The sequence below is a fragment of the Chaetura pelagica genome, unplaced genomic scaffold, assembly GCF_000747805.2.
Source record: "Chaetura pelagica isolate M959 unplaced genomic scaffold, ChaPel_1.0 scaffold861, whole genome shotgun sequence".
NCBI lineage: Eukaryota > Metazoa > Chordata > Aves > Apodiformes > Apodidae > Chaetura > Chaetura pelagica.
Genome location: NW_009952092.1, coordinates 117,578 through 130,659, shown reverse-complemented (window position 1 = coordinate 130,659; position 13,082 = coordinate 117,578). Strand labels below are relative to the sequence as shown.

The 13,082-nt window shown below is 47.9% G+C and overlaps 2 protein-coding genes across 2 annotated transcripts in view; both read right to left on the bottom strand.

Moving 5' to 3' along the window:
• Positions 1-434: 434 nt before the first annotated feature.
• LOC104395920 (keratin, type II cytoskeletal 75-like) lies at positions 435-4,863 on the bottom strand. Its single transcript, XM_010005675.1, has 9 exons — positions 4,360-4,863; positions 3,099-3,313; positions 2,506-2,566; positions 2,234-2,329; positions 1,822-1,986; positions 1,484-1,609; positions 1,031-1,251; positions 727-758; positions 435-631 (listed from the first exon to the last, which is right to left on the bottom strand). The coding sequence occupies exons 1-9, from the start codon at positions 4,861-4,863 to the stop codon at positions 435-437; spliced, it is 1,617 nt and encodes a 538-aa protein (XP_010003977.1).
• Positions 4,864-13,001: 8,138 nt separating this feature from the next.
• The window catches only part of LOC104395991 (keratin, type II cytoskeletal 5-like), a 16,276-nt gene continuing 16,195 nt past the window's right edge, over positions 13,002-13,082 (bottom strand). Inside the window, exon 19 of the mRNA XM_010005770.1 lies at positions 13,002-13,076. Within this exon, the coding sequence (XP_010004072.1) occupies positions 13,002-13,076 (75 nt within the window). The remainder of the gene's footprint in view (positions 13,077-13,082) is intronic.

The following is a 13,082-nucleotide window of genomic DNA, read 5'->3' as shown; positions in this document are numbered from 1 at the left end:
AATGTGGATGAGGAGCAAAAAATCTACACCTTTAACTGGGCAGGGCTGTATGAAAAGTGCTTGTTATCTGCATTTGCATTTTGTTCCACGTCTTTAATTAAAAGGTCCACACAATAGAATAAATTACATATGCATTTTATTAGACAAACACCAGAAAGTGAAGAGAGACAAACAGTCATGGGACACATCTTATATACAAAATCCAGGCAAAAAATGCTGAGCTGTAACAAGCAAGTTGCAAATTTAAAACGGTTGGACTCATGTTCATTAGCAGAGCCCTAAACAACACAGCTGAGAGAGTTCCTAAGGTGAGGTTCCTGTGTGACAAGACATAGGCTTTAGGTGGCCCTCATTCTCCTGACCCCAACTATGCTCTAGTAAAGGGCCAGTGCTAAGGTGTTTTCTGGTGAGTGAAGGCATCTAAAAAGAAGGTTTTAGCTTCTGTAACTTCTTCTGGTGGAGGAGGTTGAGACGAACTTGACGCTGGAGCTGCTGCCACCTCCTAGGGTGGTGCTGCTAATCCCAGGACCACTTCCACAGTTGAAGCTGTTCCCCATATTGCAGATTCCCCCTCCCATGCTGAGATTGCTTCCTCCTCCATATCCTGTTCCCACAGTTGTTCTGGTCACAGCTGCAAGAAGGAGAAGGAACAGCTTTCAGTCTCTCTGGGCACTGGCAGGACATGAATGCTCTAATCAGGTAATTGCATAAATTTTAGAGACTTACAGATATTCACTGGGACACCATCTCCAGCCAGCCTGTTAGGGAACAGAACACAGCAAGGTAAGAGGATAAGACATATTGGTAGGGGAAAAAATAGGGTACATTTCCTAGAGACCTTTAGGGCAAAAAAATAAATACTTGGCATAATTTGGGGATGCTTCCCGTGATGTTATTTCCATCAGCCAGGGCTGTCTTCCCCCCAAATCCCCAATGCTCTGTTGAGCATTTCTGAAATCCTGAGCATCTCCAGTGCCCACATTGCTTTGCTCCTCCAACATCAGGACTACAAGGGTTGTTTCCCACCCACCTGCACTCCTCTCCCTCCAGCAGCTTCCTGTAGGTCGCGATCTCGATGTCCAGGGCCAGCTTGACGTTCATCAGCTCCTGGTACTCACGGAGCTGCCGGGCCAGGTCTGCCTTGGCCTGTTGCAGAGCATCTTCCAGCTCTGCCAGTTTGGCTTTGGCATCTTTGAGGGCCAGCTCCCCACGTTCCTCAGCATCCGTGATGGCTGCTTTCAGACTGGCACACTGGGAAGAGAAACCCCCAGTCAGATTCCCTGTACAAGACTTAGACTTGTTGTCTGCCTAGCCTGAGATCACAAGGTCTTGTTCCAGCACCATCAGCTTCACCAGTTGTAGTGACAGTTCTGGTTTTGAGATTAAAACGGTCAAAATTGCCTAGGTTGCCTCTGAGGTTTTCCTTCCTCTCCCTTGCAAGTCAGGGGGTAAACTGATGAAAAGTGTGAGTTTTGCTGCTTACCTGCTTCTTCACGCTGTCGATTTCAGACCGCAGCCGCTGGACGTGCCGGTTGAGCTCAGAGATCTCCTGCTTGGTGTGACGGAGGTCGTCCCCGTGCCTGCCTGCTGTGGCCTGCAGCTCTTCATACTGCCACAGAGAGAGGAACAATCACCCAAAGTAAAATCCATCGGGTTTGAAGTAACCCAGACCCCTGAAACCATGGAGCCCTCCACCAGCCCAGGCTAGCAGCTGGAGTGCTGCTATAGAATAGTTTGAGAACATTTTCTTGGAAGCGTCAGTCTTTATCTGTTGAAGACAAGACACAGAGATAAGAGCGCGGAAAGCCCCGGTTTCTTCACCTTGGTCTGGTACCAGGACTCGGCCTCAGCCCGGCTCCGGTTGGCGATGTCCTCGTACTGCGCCTTCACCTCCGCGATGATCCCGTCCAGGTCCAGGTTCCTGTTGTTGTCCATGGTGAGGACGACAGAGGTGTCTGAGATCTGTGTCTGCATCTGAGACAGCTCCTGCAAAGTGCACGTGGGACCAGGTGAGGTAATTCACTCGAGAGATGCCTTTTCATCCTTTCAGACGAGTGTGCAGACCTGGGAGAGGCTGCAGATTGTTATCTAAACAGCTAAGACGGTTGGTATAACTGTAAAGAGGTAAAGGATTTAGCATCTCCTGGGGGAAGAAATTAAAGGCTTTCAGAAGAAAGGAGGGAGGGAAGCTCTAACTGAGGGCTGCAATGTCTTGGGATGTGATTGTACTCACTGCTTCGTAGAGGGCTCTCAGGAAATTAATTTCTTCAATCAATGAATCTGCATTGGCTTGTAGTTCCACCTTGTTCATATAGGCAGCATCTACATCCTGGAGGACAAGAGATTTATGCAATGTGTTTTAAACTCCTGTTATCAAGTCAGGAACACACATCTCTGCAGTAACAGTCCAGAGAAGAAACCATTAGAAATGCTTTTGGGATATGAATGGACAGATCTGTGAATGAATCAGGGTTAAGAGCTCTGTATTCTGTAATTTGCTCTCACCTTCTTGAGTGTCACAAATTCATTCTCTGCAATTGTACGCCTGTTGATTTCATCTTCATACCTAATGGAGGGAGGCAAAAGGAGCATTTGTTTAGGCAAGTAACAGACAGAGGTGATTTTCTTTTGCTGGAATGAACTTCCTGAAGAGAATTTTGCATACAACGTTCTTTTTTCCTACAGAGCCTCTGAATAAGAGACCATGAGCATGTTCCTAGGCTAAACTAGTTAAAACAAGTACATAAAAAATAATCTATTGTTTTATTTTCCTATTTCTGGCCATTAGTCATACTCCTCCTGCCTGACTTAAGCAAATTAAACATGCTGACCTGAAACTCTCAGACCTACCATGTAGGTTTTTTTCTCAGTAGGTAGTTTAGTTAATAAGTCTTTGATCATATTCTAAAATATTCCCTAAATGGTTTTGTACTTGGACCTGTTACTCCGTTACCATTTGTCTTGAGCAAATTGCACAGCCTTCACTGTCAGGATTTCCCGTATCCCGGATTCTCCTGGATCCCCCAGCTGGGTTAAGAATGTTGCATGGAGAGGCTGCACCTACCAAGGTAAGTAGACCTCTAGCTCAGCAGACTTACTTCTTCTTGAAATCCTCCACCAGATACTGTGTGTTGACGAGCTCTCCCTCCAGCCTTCCTTTGTCGCTCAGCAAACTGTTCAGCTGCATCCTGAGGTTGTTGATATAAGTCTCAAAAAGCGGCTCCACGTTGTTCTTCACTGTTTTCATCCCCTGCTCCTGCAGCAGGCTCCACTTGGTTTCCAGCACTTTATTCTGTTGCTCAAGGAATCGGACCTGCAAGCAGAAATATCCTGAAGATGTTTTGAAAGAGCAAAGATTCTAGAGAGCTTTCCTTGCAAATGTGGGCACTCAGTCCTGATGAAGTACTCTTTCCAGCTGGTTTTCACAGCCAAATCCTCATCTGGTAGAAGAAAAAAATTGCCATTTGACTGCAGGGACCCTGCTCAGTCTTGCAGACGAACTCTGGAATTAATCTGGGTTTTTTGCACCATGTTTCCCCTTCATTGCTTTGCTAAGACAAGGCAGGCTGAATGCATTTTGTGTGAAGAGTGCATGCAAAACCAGGCAAGGAGCACAACAGGGCTTACGCTTTTATTGAGAAAATAATACTAAAGTGCTATTTCTCCTTTCTCTCCACCCCACAAAAGCTCCAAAATACTGTAGCATTTTCCTTGAAACCAAGGAGCAGCTGCTCAAGCAGAGCAGAAAAGAAAATGCTCTTGTGCATCTAAGACAGTGAACAAGGAAATGAACAGAGAATGTCAGATCGGATTTTGCTGTTTTGAACTAACAGTCCAGACATGCTGGTACAGTTGCAGTGATAATTTCAAATGCCTTTGAGGAAATTCAAGGAATGAGAAACTTAATTCTGTCTAGTACCAATTCATGTGATCCCTTTCTTGTTCATTTTAGATGGGTTACTTGCATCTCACTTTAACCACCTAAAAAACTGTTATCAAGGCTTAATGGAGAGTGCCCAACATCTCCAGAAGGACAGGATTGTCCTTTTAGAGCTTACTTTCTCCTCTGCCTTTTAGATGTCAAGAAGCAAATGAGGAGGACCTCAAATACTGATGATTAATTCATACAACCACTATGTAGCAGGTGCCATTCTCTGGAGTTTTTGGGGACTGGGTATCTTCCAGTCTCGTTCTGTGCTTCTATTCATTCTCGATCAGCTTGAACTTGATAAGTTCTCATAAAGCAGCTAAGAAAAGAGTCCCCATAAAACAAACAAACAAACAAACAAACAAACAAACAGAACACTACAAAAAAAAAATAAATCCAGGAGAAGATATTTAGGGAAGCTCATGTCTCACCTTGTCAATGAAAGAGGCAAACTTGTTGTTGAGGGTTTTGATTTGTTCCTTCTCCTCCTTCCGGATCCTTTGGATGCTGGGATCTATCTCCAAGTTGAGAGGTTTCAGAAGGCTTTGATTGACGGAGACTTCGTGGATGCCCCCAGCTGGGAATCCAGGGCCACCCATGCCACCACCAAATACACCATATCCATAGCCAAGGTTAGCTGGCATGCCAAAGCCACCACCATACACGCTACCAGGGCCACCACCAAAACCTGCAGATCCATAGAAGCCACCACCCCTTCCAGACACAGAGATCCTCTTGCATCCACCAACATTGTAGAGGCTTTTGCTTCCAAAGCCACCACCAACCCTGGCAAACCCACTGCCAGCATTGCAGCCCCCGACCCGGGTGACGGAGCGTGAGCTGAAGCTGGTGCGGCAAGTGTTGGGGACGACGGCCGAAGCGGCACTGAAGCCACTTCTCCCCCTCTGGATCCTCACAGTGGACTGGCGAGACATCGTTGGCTGTTGGATTGGGATGGATATTACAGCAAGAATAAAGGAGCAAAGGTGCTGGCCTGGAGCAAGGAGTAGGAGGAAAAAGAGAGAGATGAACCTCTGCTCTTCATGGGCTCAGGAGAGCCCTTTTATGCATTTATGAGACTGGGATGGGTTTTATGAGGTGGATCGTCTTTCTGATTAATTAGGCTTGGCATGTCCAACAGCATTCTGGAGAGTGAACTCACTCGTCACACACACCCTTCTGAAATAATATAGCCAGCTTCTGAGCAACAGTGGTATTGTTTGGGAATAACTGTCGCCTTCTGCCGGCTTTGTAGCCAGCCAGACTCTTGGCCATATCAAAGCGTTTGAAAGTTGCAGTGAGTCACTTCGGGCACAGGGAGGAAAACACCGTTCAGAACGCCTGTCACTCAACAGGTGTCTCAGTTGAAAACTTCATCCTTCAGGATTGCTTTGCCCCTTTTCTGTTCACAAGCCAGGTTTCGGAAGGTTACAGTGCCTGCCAGTTTTAGACAGTTTTAGGTCTGGGCAGAACAGGGCAGTAAGTTGTTGTATCGGGTTCTGTGAGAGGTACTACGTGGCCCCTCTATACCTCCACAGCATATCTGCAGAAACATTTTTGCTTCCATCCCCATATAAGCTCAGCACCCTGAGATGATCTCTTCTGAAAATCCTGCTTATTCTTCTATCACTGAAAAAAATAGAGGAATAAAGTTGAAATGTTGTGATGAAGTCTTTTGATAATGTGTGGGTTTTGACAACTGCCATTGGGCTCTATCACAAATAGTTGGGCACAACCTCAGAAGATGTGGACTTTGGTTATCACTGAAGATTGGAAACAGACAAACAAACAAAAAAACAAACAAACAAAAACAAAACAACAAAAAAAAACCAAAAAAAAAAAAGGAGGAAAGATTGTGGGAATGGGAACTGGGAACTGCTTTGAGTCCACTGGCTTTGTTGAAATGTAGTGCTCCAGGGCTGTTCCCAACTCACCATTTATAAACACGACATTGTTTCCCAACGATTTAATCAGCTCTTCCAGCACTGCACATCTGAAAGTGTGATCTTGCCTGCTTGAATCCACCAGGAAAGTGCCCTACAGGGTTCCCTCTGCCCAGATCTGGGCACATTAAGGCATCCTGGATCTTTCCCGGCTCAGCTGCAGGTACCAACCTACAAACCAACAAACAAAACCTACAAACCTACAACCTACAAACCTACCCTTTGCTTTGCATGTCGCGTTGCAGTTTGAGTAACAAGTCAAATAGAAAAATGTGGGGAAAAAAAATCATTTTGAGGGATGGTAAGAGTTTCTGGCCTTCATTGTGCTTCAGGTTATTCAGGAAAAGATGATTCATACATAATTTATTTATAAAATTGAGCGGACTGGCAAACACATACCCCCCAAAGAGCCTCCTCTCCTGTTGTCTGCGAGTGTGAGCAGCTCCTGGCTGCAGTTCAGGAATAACGTCATCCTGAGGAATCACCACAGTGGAGGGTTTGTGCTTCATCTGCCCCTGCCTTGCAAGGGAGCCAGGTAAAGGAAACTCCCAAAAGCGCTTTGTGTCCCCCTTCTTTCCCCAGCTGCTTTTTTTCAATGAATTGGATTTGCAATTGAGTTTTTTTAAATGAAGGGGAGGAATAAAGAGCAATTACTGGTTTATTTTGGTGTCTTTTACAAGACTGAGCTTTCATTGTAAAGAGAGGCTTAATCCTGCAATTTTTGCCCGGCAGGGCTGTCTCACTGGGTCTGGATATCCTCACACTTACACCCAGGGGAACTGTAAGTAACTGGATTGCAAGGAGCAGGTCAGTGTCTGAAAGGCCGTGGGTTACTGATCAGCCTTAGGGCTGTGCCCACCAATTGACTGATGTCATTACTTGCATGCAGGAGATGGACTTCCCCACCATAGTGTGCTTGATTCATTTGAGGTGCAAGACAGCAAGATACTCAAAGGCAGGCGTGAGTTGCCCACCTTCTGAAATGCTGATGACTCCGACGGAATCGCTGTCTAGATGCTCCAGCTCACATAACTGTGACAATTTGAAAGCTCTTCTGTGTTCTTGTGCAGTCAGTGGAGGCCACCAAATGGCAGATCCCCCCATCCTAAGGTAGATGGACACACAGGCACCTGAAGATGGCTTTCCACTTTCACCAACACCACATGGGTAGACCAGATGGCTGAGTCAGGTGTGCAGAGCTGGCCAGGCTGAAACCCACCCTTGGTTACTAACAGCGTGATGTGTCAGTACTTTCCTTTTACCCCTCAGGCTCCTTTTACATATGAAACTTGTCTTTTTTGGCTAAAGAATGCACCAACTGCGTTGGAGTCCATTGTTAATAATAGTAATAATACAGCTCCTCCAACCAAGTAAAAAGAAATTAATTTCTTTCCATTTCACATTTGCACTAGGGTGGAGGTGATGAGGTTGTCACTCATCTGGAAGGAATTTCAGAGGTAATTACAAAAGGCAGAACTGCGAGCACAAGGAGCTGTAGCTACAGGTTTGGGGTATGGGGTGATGGCAAGGGGGCCCCCACCCTGCTCTGTTGATGAAACACAGGGTTTCCAGGTAGCTCCTGGGGGAGTGTCTCCCATGCACCCTGCAGTTCCAGGCATGCAATGAAGTTGGTGCTCTGATGCCAACAGTTTGCTCTGATACAGACATTTCCTCCTCCACCAGAGGATAATGCTTGTGCTCACTCAAGCTGCTCTGTAGTTTTCCCTCCTAATCAGACAAAGGGAGCTGTGTTTGTGCAGGTCCCACCTGGTGAGAGCTCCTCTGCCATAGCAGAAGCCCTGTGTGAGGGTGAGCAGGCTCCAAAGCCTTTTTCTTCCCTTCCCATCCTTGTTTTCTCCTTCCAGGCTGAGCAGAGGGGACAGGCAGCAGCGTGTGTGAGCACCAGACCAAGAGGCAGGAGATCCCTGTACACCATGCTGGAAACCTGGGCATAAAGTCTCAACTGAGTTTGCTTCTGGCATCATGCTGATATCCAGGTAATAACTCTGCTTTGAGATAAGCAAAGTGCATTCTGGCTGTGTCAGGGCAATAAAAGCAACTCCAGAAGCTTTAGTGAAGCCAGGCAGCAAGCAGGAAAAACCTCCAACAGTTTTCCATCACTTCCTCTGCATCTCTGCACCATTGCTTCCCTCCAGCATCCACTCTATAAGCCTTTGTCTTGATTTGGATGCTCTTCCTCAGACAAGGATGATATTTTTTTAAGTGTCCCTGTGTGTTTTGTTTGCAAAAATATGTATATTTGTAAAATAAGTGCATGTCTTAGTAACTTGAGTTGATTCACCTGTGCTACCTAATCTCAGTTTAATTATCAGTAAAGTCAAGGCTGTAATTTAGCTTAATTGCTTAAATTAAAGCCTTTGGGTTAAACTTGGGCTACTAACCTAAATTCAAACCCTACTCATTTTGACTGTAATTTACTATTTCATCCCAAGTTAATGAAGTCCTGCTGCTCACCCTGAGCTTTTTCCACAGGGATGCAACCCACATCATCCCTGTGCTGCAGGAACAGGGACCCCTGAGACCTCCTGAGCGGGCGCTGAGTGTCCCTGAATCTCATTTCCCGAAGGGATGAATTAGGATGAACTCCTCAGAAGTTTTCCCATAGGAGTTGCCCTGTGATGGGTGTTGCTCCTTTGAGCCTGTTCCCAGCAGTATCTGGAGGCCAGTCAGCTATAACTACTGGATGGCTTTGAAGTGTAGGTGTGACCTGCTTTCTCCAGATAATTGTTTTCTGGGCTAGCATAGAGACACTGATGCAGCTCAGGGTTTGGAATAAATTCACCTTCATTATTCCTGTTGTTGCCAGATGCTTTACACAGAGGGAGAGGTCTTGTTCCCCCCATGGCTTGTTGCATCTTGAAAGAGCCCTGACCTTAGGTGGGTACTAGCTGATACCTCCTCTATCCTATTGTGCATGCAACACTGCAGCTTGGATGATGCTACCTGAAGAAACCCGAATACCCCAAATTGCACTGTAAAGCTTTCTGAGCCTAACTTTAATCCCTGAGTGGGGCTGCTGGGGCTGTGACCACCACTGAGCTCCACATGGAAAGCAGGATCTTTCAACACTGCAGCGGTATCACAGAGTCATAGAATCACAGACTGGTTTGGCTTGGAAGGGACCTTAAAGATAATCCAGTCCCAACCCCCCTGCATGGGCAGGGACACCTCCCACCAGCCCAGGCTGCTCCAAGCCCCATCCAACCTGCCCTTCAACACTTCCAGGGATGGAGCAGCCACAGCTTCCCTGGGCAACCTGGACCAGTGCCTCCCCACCCTCATAGTGAAGAATTTCCTTCTAATGTCAAACCTAAATCTCCCCTCTTCCAATTTTAAGCCATTCCCTCTTGTCCTCTTGCTACATGCTCTTTTAAAAAAATCCCTTCTCAGCTTTCTTGTAGGCCTCATTCAGGCACTGGAAGGTGCTCCAAAGTCTCTCTGGACCCTTCTCTTCTCCAGGCTGAACATCTCCAACTCTCTCAGCCTGTCTTCATAGGAGAGGTGCTTCAACCCTCTGATCATCTTCTCATCCTTTTTCATGGCCCCAGGGTACATCTCTTTTCCTGATAAAAAACAACAACAATGATGTTCCTGGAAGGTCCCATTATTTTGGGTCAGCTCTGTGCCTGTACATGATGTGTTCTCCAGCCCCATCCTGCACCAAGCACTGCTCCTGGTTTGAGTTTCCTTGCAAAGAGCTGTAGAACTTCTGTGAAGTTTAATTTCTCCCCACTAAAACCAACCAGATCCACACTGTGCTGTTCTCTGAGCCTGCAAGATAAACAAGGATTATTCATGTATCCTGGCAAGTGTATCCAGTCACAGTGCACCAATTTCATGGAGTCTCATGTTTATTTACCAGGAAGTGCTCTAGTGTACTCCAGGTGAGCCCAGAGGTCCCACATGGCTCAGTATCTTGTGCAGCTGGACTCCATCTGCTCTGGACAGAGGGATCTTGCTGCCTCATTTAAAGAGCAATGCTGGGACCCAGCCTGCCTTGCAGGTGGGAGCTGGAAATATTGCTCTGATGCTGGTTTTGCTGTGCCCTGTGTTGCCTTCCCTGCAGCCATTTCGTGTCTTATTTCATTTGCAGGCTGGGTAAACCATTTGCAAATGAAAACAAAATAATTTTCTTTTATGAAAATTCTGCTTTTGAGTGAAAAAGCTGCAAAGTTTTGTTTGGGACTGGTGGAGGGGAGGTGTTTCCATTTGAGACAGCATCATTGCCATAGGAAATGTTGAAATTAAATGTTGGTTTAAAAAAATATTTCATGTAATGTTTAAGTTGACAGCTAAAATTACTTGGCAAGTTTGACCTGAATATGTGAGTTTTGCAGGTCTCTGCAAATCAGAAGGTAACTTTTTGCATCTGCTGTCTGCTTCTTAGAGAAGAGGTGCCGGAGGGGGTTTCTCAGAACACTTCCCATGGAAACAGCAATGCTACCAGTAGCTGCTCTGTGCTTTTTCTGTCTTGCAGCATCCTCAGACCACAGAAGGACCTGCCATTGACCCGTGGCACCAGCTGCAGAGATGCCCAGGTACCCTGGGGATGGGCACAGGCTCGGCAGCCTGGCTCTCACCACATTCCACAGAGGGTTCAGTGATGCTGGTGGCCCATGTGTTTGCAGCTGGTGGCACAGCCACATGTTGTGTTTGCCTCTGTAAGAACCTAAACCAAGCCCTTTTAATTTTTATAATTTATGTAATTTAAAAAAAAAGACAAACACCAAGCAACAAAATACAGTCCAGCAACAAGACCCCGCTCAGATGCCCTGCCTGTTACCAACACATCTGCTTTGCCAATTTCACTCTGTTTCCTTAAAACAGTCTAAGAAATATGGTCAGAAGCTTGAAGACTGATGCAAACCTGTTCATTGGCTGAAGACCAACCCATTCACCCTTCACAAAACCTCCTGTGGTGCAAACGGGCTGCCCTGCTTTCCCGAAGCGATGGTTCCCTCGGACTGGGGGGACTCGTGGGTGTGAGCCCAGCCCCCCTGGCCCCACCGCCAGGGCTTGCAGAGCAGCATCGAGCCTTTCTCTTGCTCTGGGTCCCCACCTGCTGGAGACACCACGCTGGGTTCTCTGGTGCTGGCCCAGCTCTACGCAGCACAGCGAGTGCTCGGGGTCCCTTTGACTCGGGGGTGTTTCCCCGCAGTGAGTGCTCCAGCATCCCTGGGCAAAGCGCCTTTACTTTGCATACATGGCTGATGTCCCCCTCTCCTCTCTGTCTCTGGGGTCCTGCCTGGATGAACCTCCAGCTGGAGTCTGCAGGAGATGAGGGGTGGGTTTGTGGACATGAACTGGACTTCTTTTGGGACCAGCATCCCCAAAGGGCTTCCCAGAGAAGGCTTTGGGGAAGATTTTATAGTTTCCCTTCAGTACCTGAAGGGGGAGAACAAAAAAGCTAGAAAGGAACTTCTTACAAGGGCATTTATTGAGGGGACAAGGGGAAGATGGCTTTAAACTGAAAGAGGGGGGATTTAGGTTGGACATTGGGAAAAACTTCTTCCCTGTGAGGGTGGTGAGACCCTGTCCCAGGCTGCCTAGAGAAGCTGAGGCTGCCCCATCCCTACAAGTGTTGAAGGGCAGGTTGGACGGGGCTTGGATCAGCTTGGTCTGGTGGGAGGTGTCCCTGCACATGCAGGGGGGGTGGGACTAGGTGATTATTAAGGGCCCTAAAACCCAAAGCAGTCTGAGGTTCTATGATCTGCTCCCGTCCTGCTCTGTCCCTTTTCCTCACCCTTGGTTCATGCTCCAGCTCCAGCCTTCAGGGCTGGGTTCCCACCTCACACGGTGCTTTCCAGTTGCTGCTGCCAGGATTTGTGTCTGGCCCTGCAGCCTGGTGAGGAGCAAGATCTGGGGCTGCTGGTGGAGCCATTGGAGGGAGCCCAGGAACAGGGCAGGAGCCTGGCCCAAAACATCTGTCCAGACAGGTCTGTGAAACTTCCCCAGGGACTGGATGGGAACTTCCAGAGGAGCAGCCAAGATGGTTAGTGAGGTGGTGCTTGTGTGTGCTGGGGACATCTCGACATGCCAACGCTGCCCGTGCAGGTACTGGGTGCTTTGCCTGCATCCACCCTCTCTGCAGGTGCCACCCTCCCTCCAGCTGCTCTCTCTGGCTCAGGAGTTGTTTGGCTGTTCTGTTCCCCCCCAGTCTGATGCCAACCTCAGTACCTTCTTGCCGTGCTGCTGGTGCCAGTGCTGTGCTCCTCTGCCGTAAGATCTCCTGTCTGCACTGGCTGCACATACATCCCACCCTTATTTCCACACTCCCCTGAGTCCTGAACAGCACGAGTCCCTAGTCCTAAAACTGATGATTTTTTCCTCAAGACAAAGTCCTTTCTCATGAACTGACCACAGAGTCCCCTCTGAGCTGGAGCACAGCACATGTCCCTGCCCAGATCAGCAGAGAAGAAAAGCCAAAAAGCAGCAGATTTTAAAAATGACACATGCTCTTTATTGGACCATACGTATGATAGGCCTGGAAGTGAAGAGGCTGTAGCCATGAGGACAAGGGTTAGAAATCAGTGTGGCAATTCATGTACACAGAAAGCAATAACCTTTCCCACAGGTGCCTGAGAAAAAAAAGAGGGGGCTGGAAAAATTTTTATTTGCAGACAAAACATTTGGAGGTTGTAACACATGGCAGAGGCTTTGTTAGAGCATCTTGGAGCTGTTTTCATCCCTGAGGACCCAGGAGTGTGGTTTCACAAGATCGTCCCCCCTGTTTTGGGCCGAGTGAAGTGAACGTGCCCGGCGTCCCGTCCAGCAAAGCGGCTTTAAATGTGTCGCTCCGGGGAGGAGCAAAGGAGGAACAAGGACTGTGGCACCACCGGGGTCCGCACGGCTCTGCAAAGCCCTGCTGGTGACCTGTTACAACCTGTGCCTTAGCCAAAGATGCTCCAAATTCTTGTGGTGGGGACCTGGTCTCCCCTCCCCCCGCTGCCCCAAAGGTGGAGGCTGAAGGGTGGAGGAAAGAGAGGGTCTAGCGCAGCTATTTACACCGTTGGTTTCGCAGGGCAGCACTTGCATTCGGAGGCAGGAAACGCGTCGTCATCCACCTGGGGGCCCCGTGCTCCCCCCATCCTTATCTGATGGTCTTTTTGCTAGTGGTGGTCTTGGAAACGATCCTCACGCTGCCGCCGCCTGTGCTGGAGCTGACACCTCGGCTGCTGCCGGAGCTGAAG

What these genes read in the sequence shown, in the direction of transcription:
- LOC104395920 (XM_010005675.1), bottom strand. Translation starts at nt 4,863, where the DNA reads ATGTCTCGCCAGTCCACTGTGAGGATCCAGAGGGGGAGAAGTGGCTTC. An exon ending in AGTCCTGGTACCAGACCAAG is followed by an intron (nt 1,610 to 1,821) that starts GTGAAGAAACCG and finishes TCTCTGTGGCAG; the next exon opens with TATGAAGAGCTGCAGGCCAC. An exon ending in CTGGAGGGAGAGGAGTGCAG is followed by an intron (nt 759 to 1,030) that starts GTGGGTGGGAAA and finishes GTTCCCTAACAG; the next exon opens with GCTGGCTGGAGATGGTGTCC.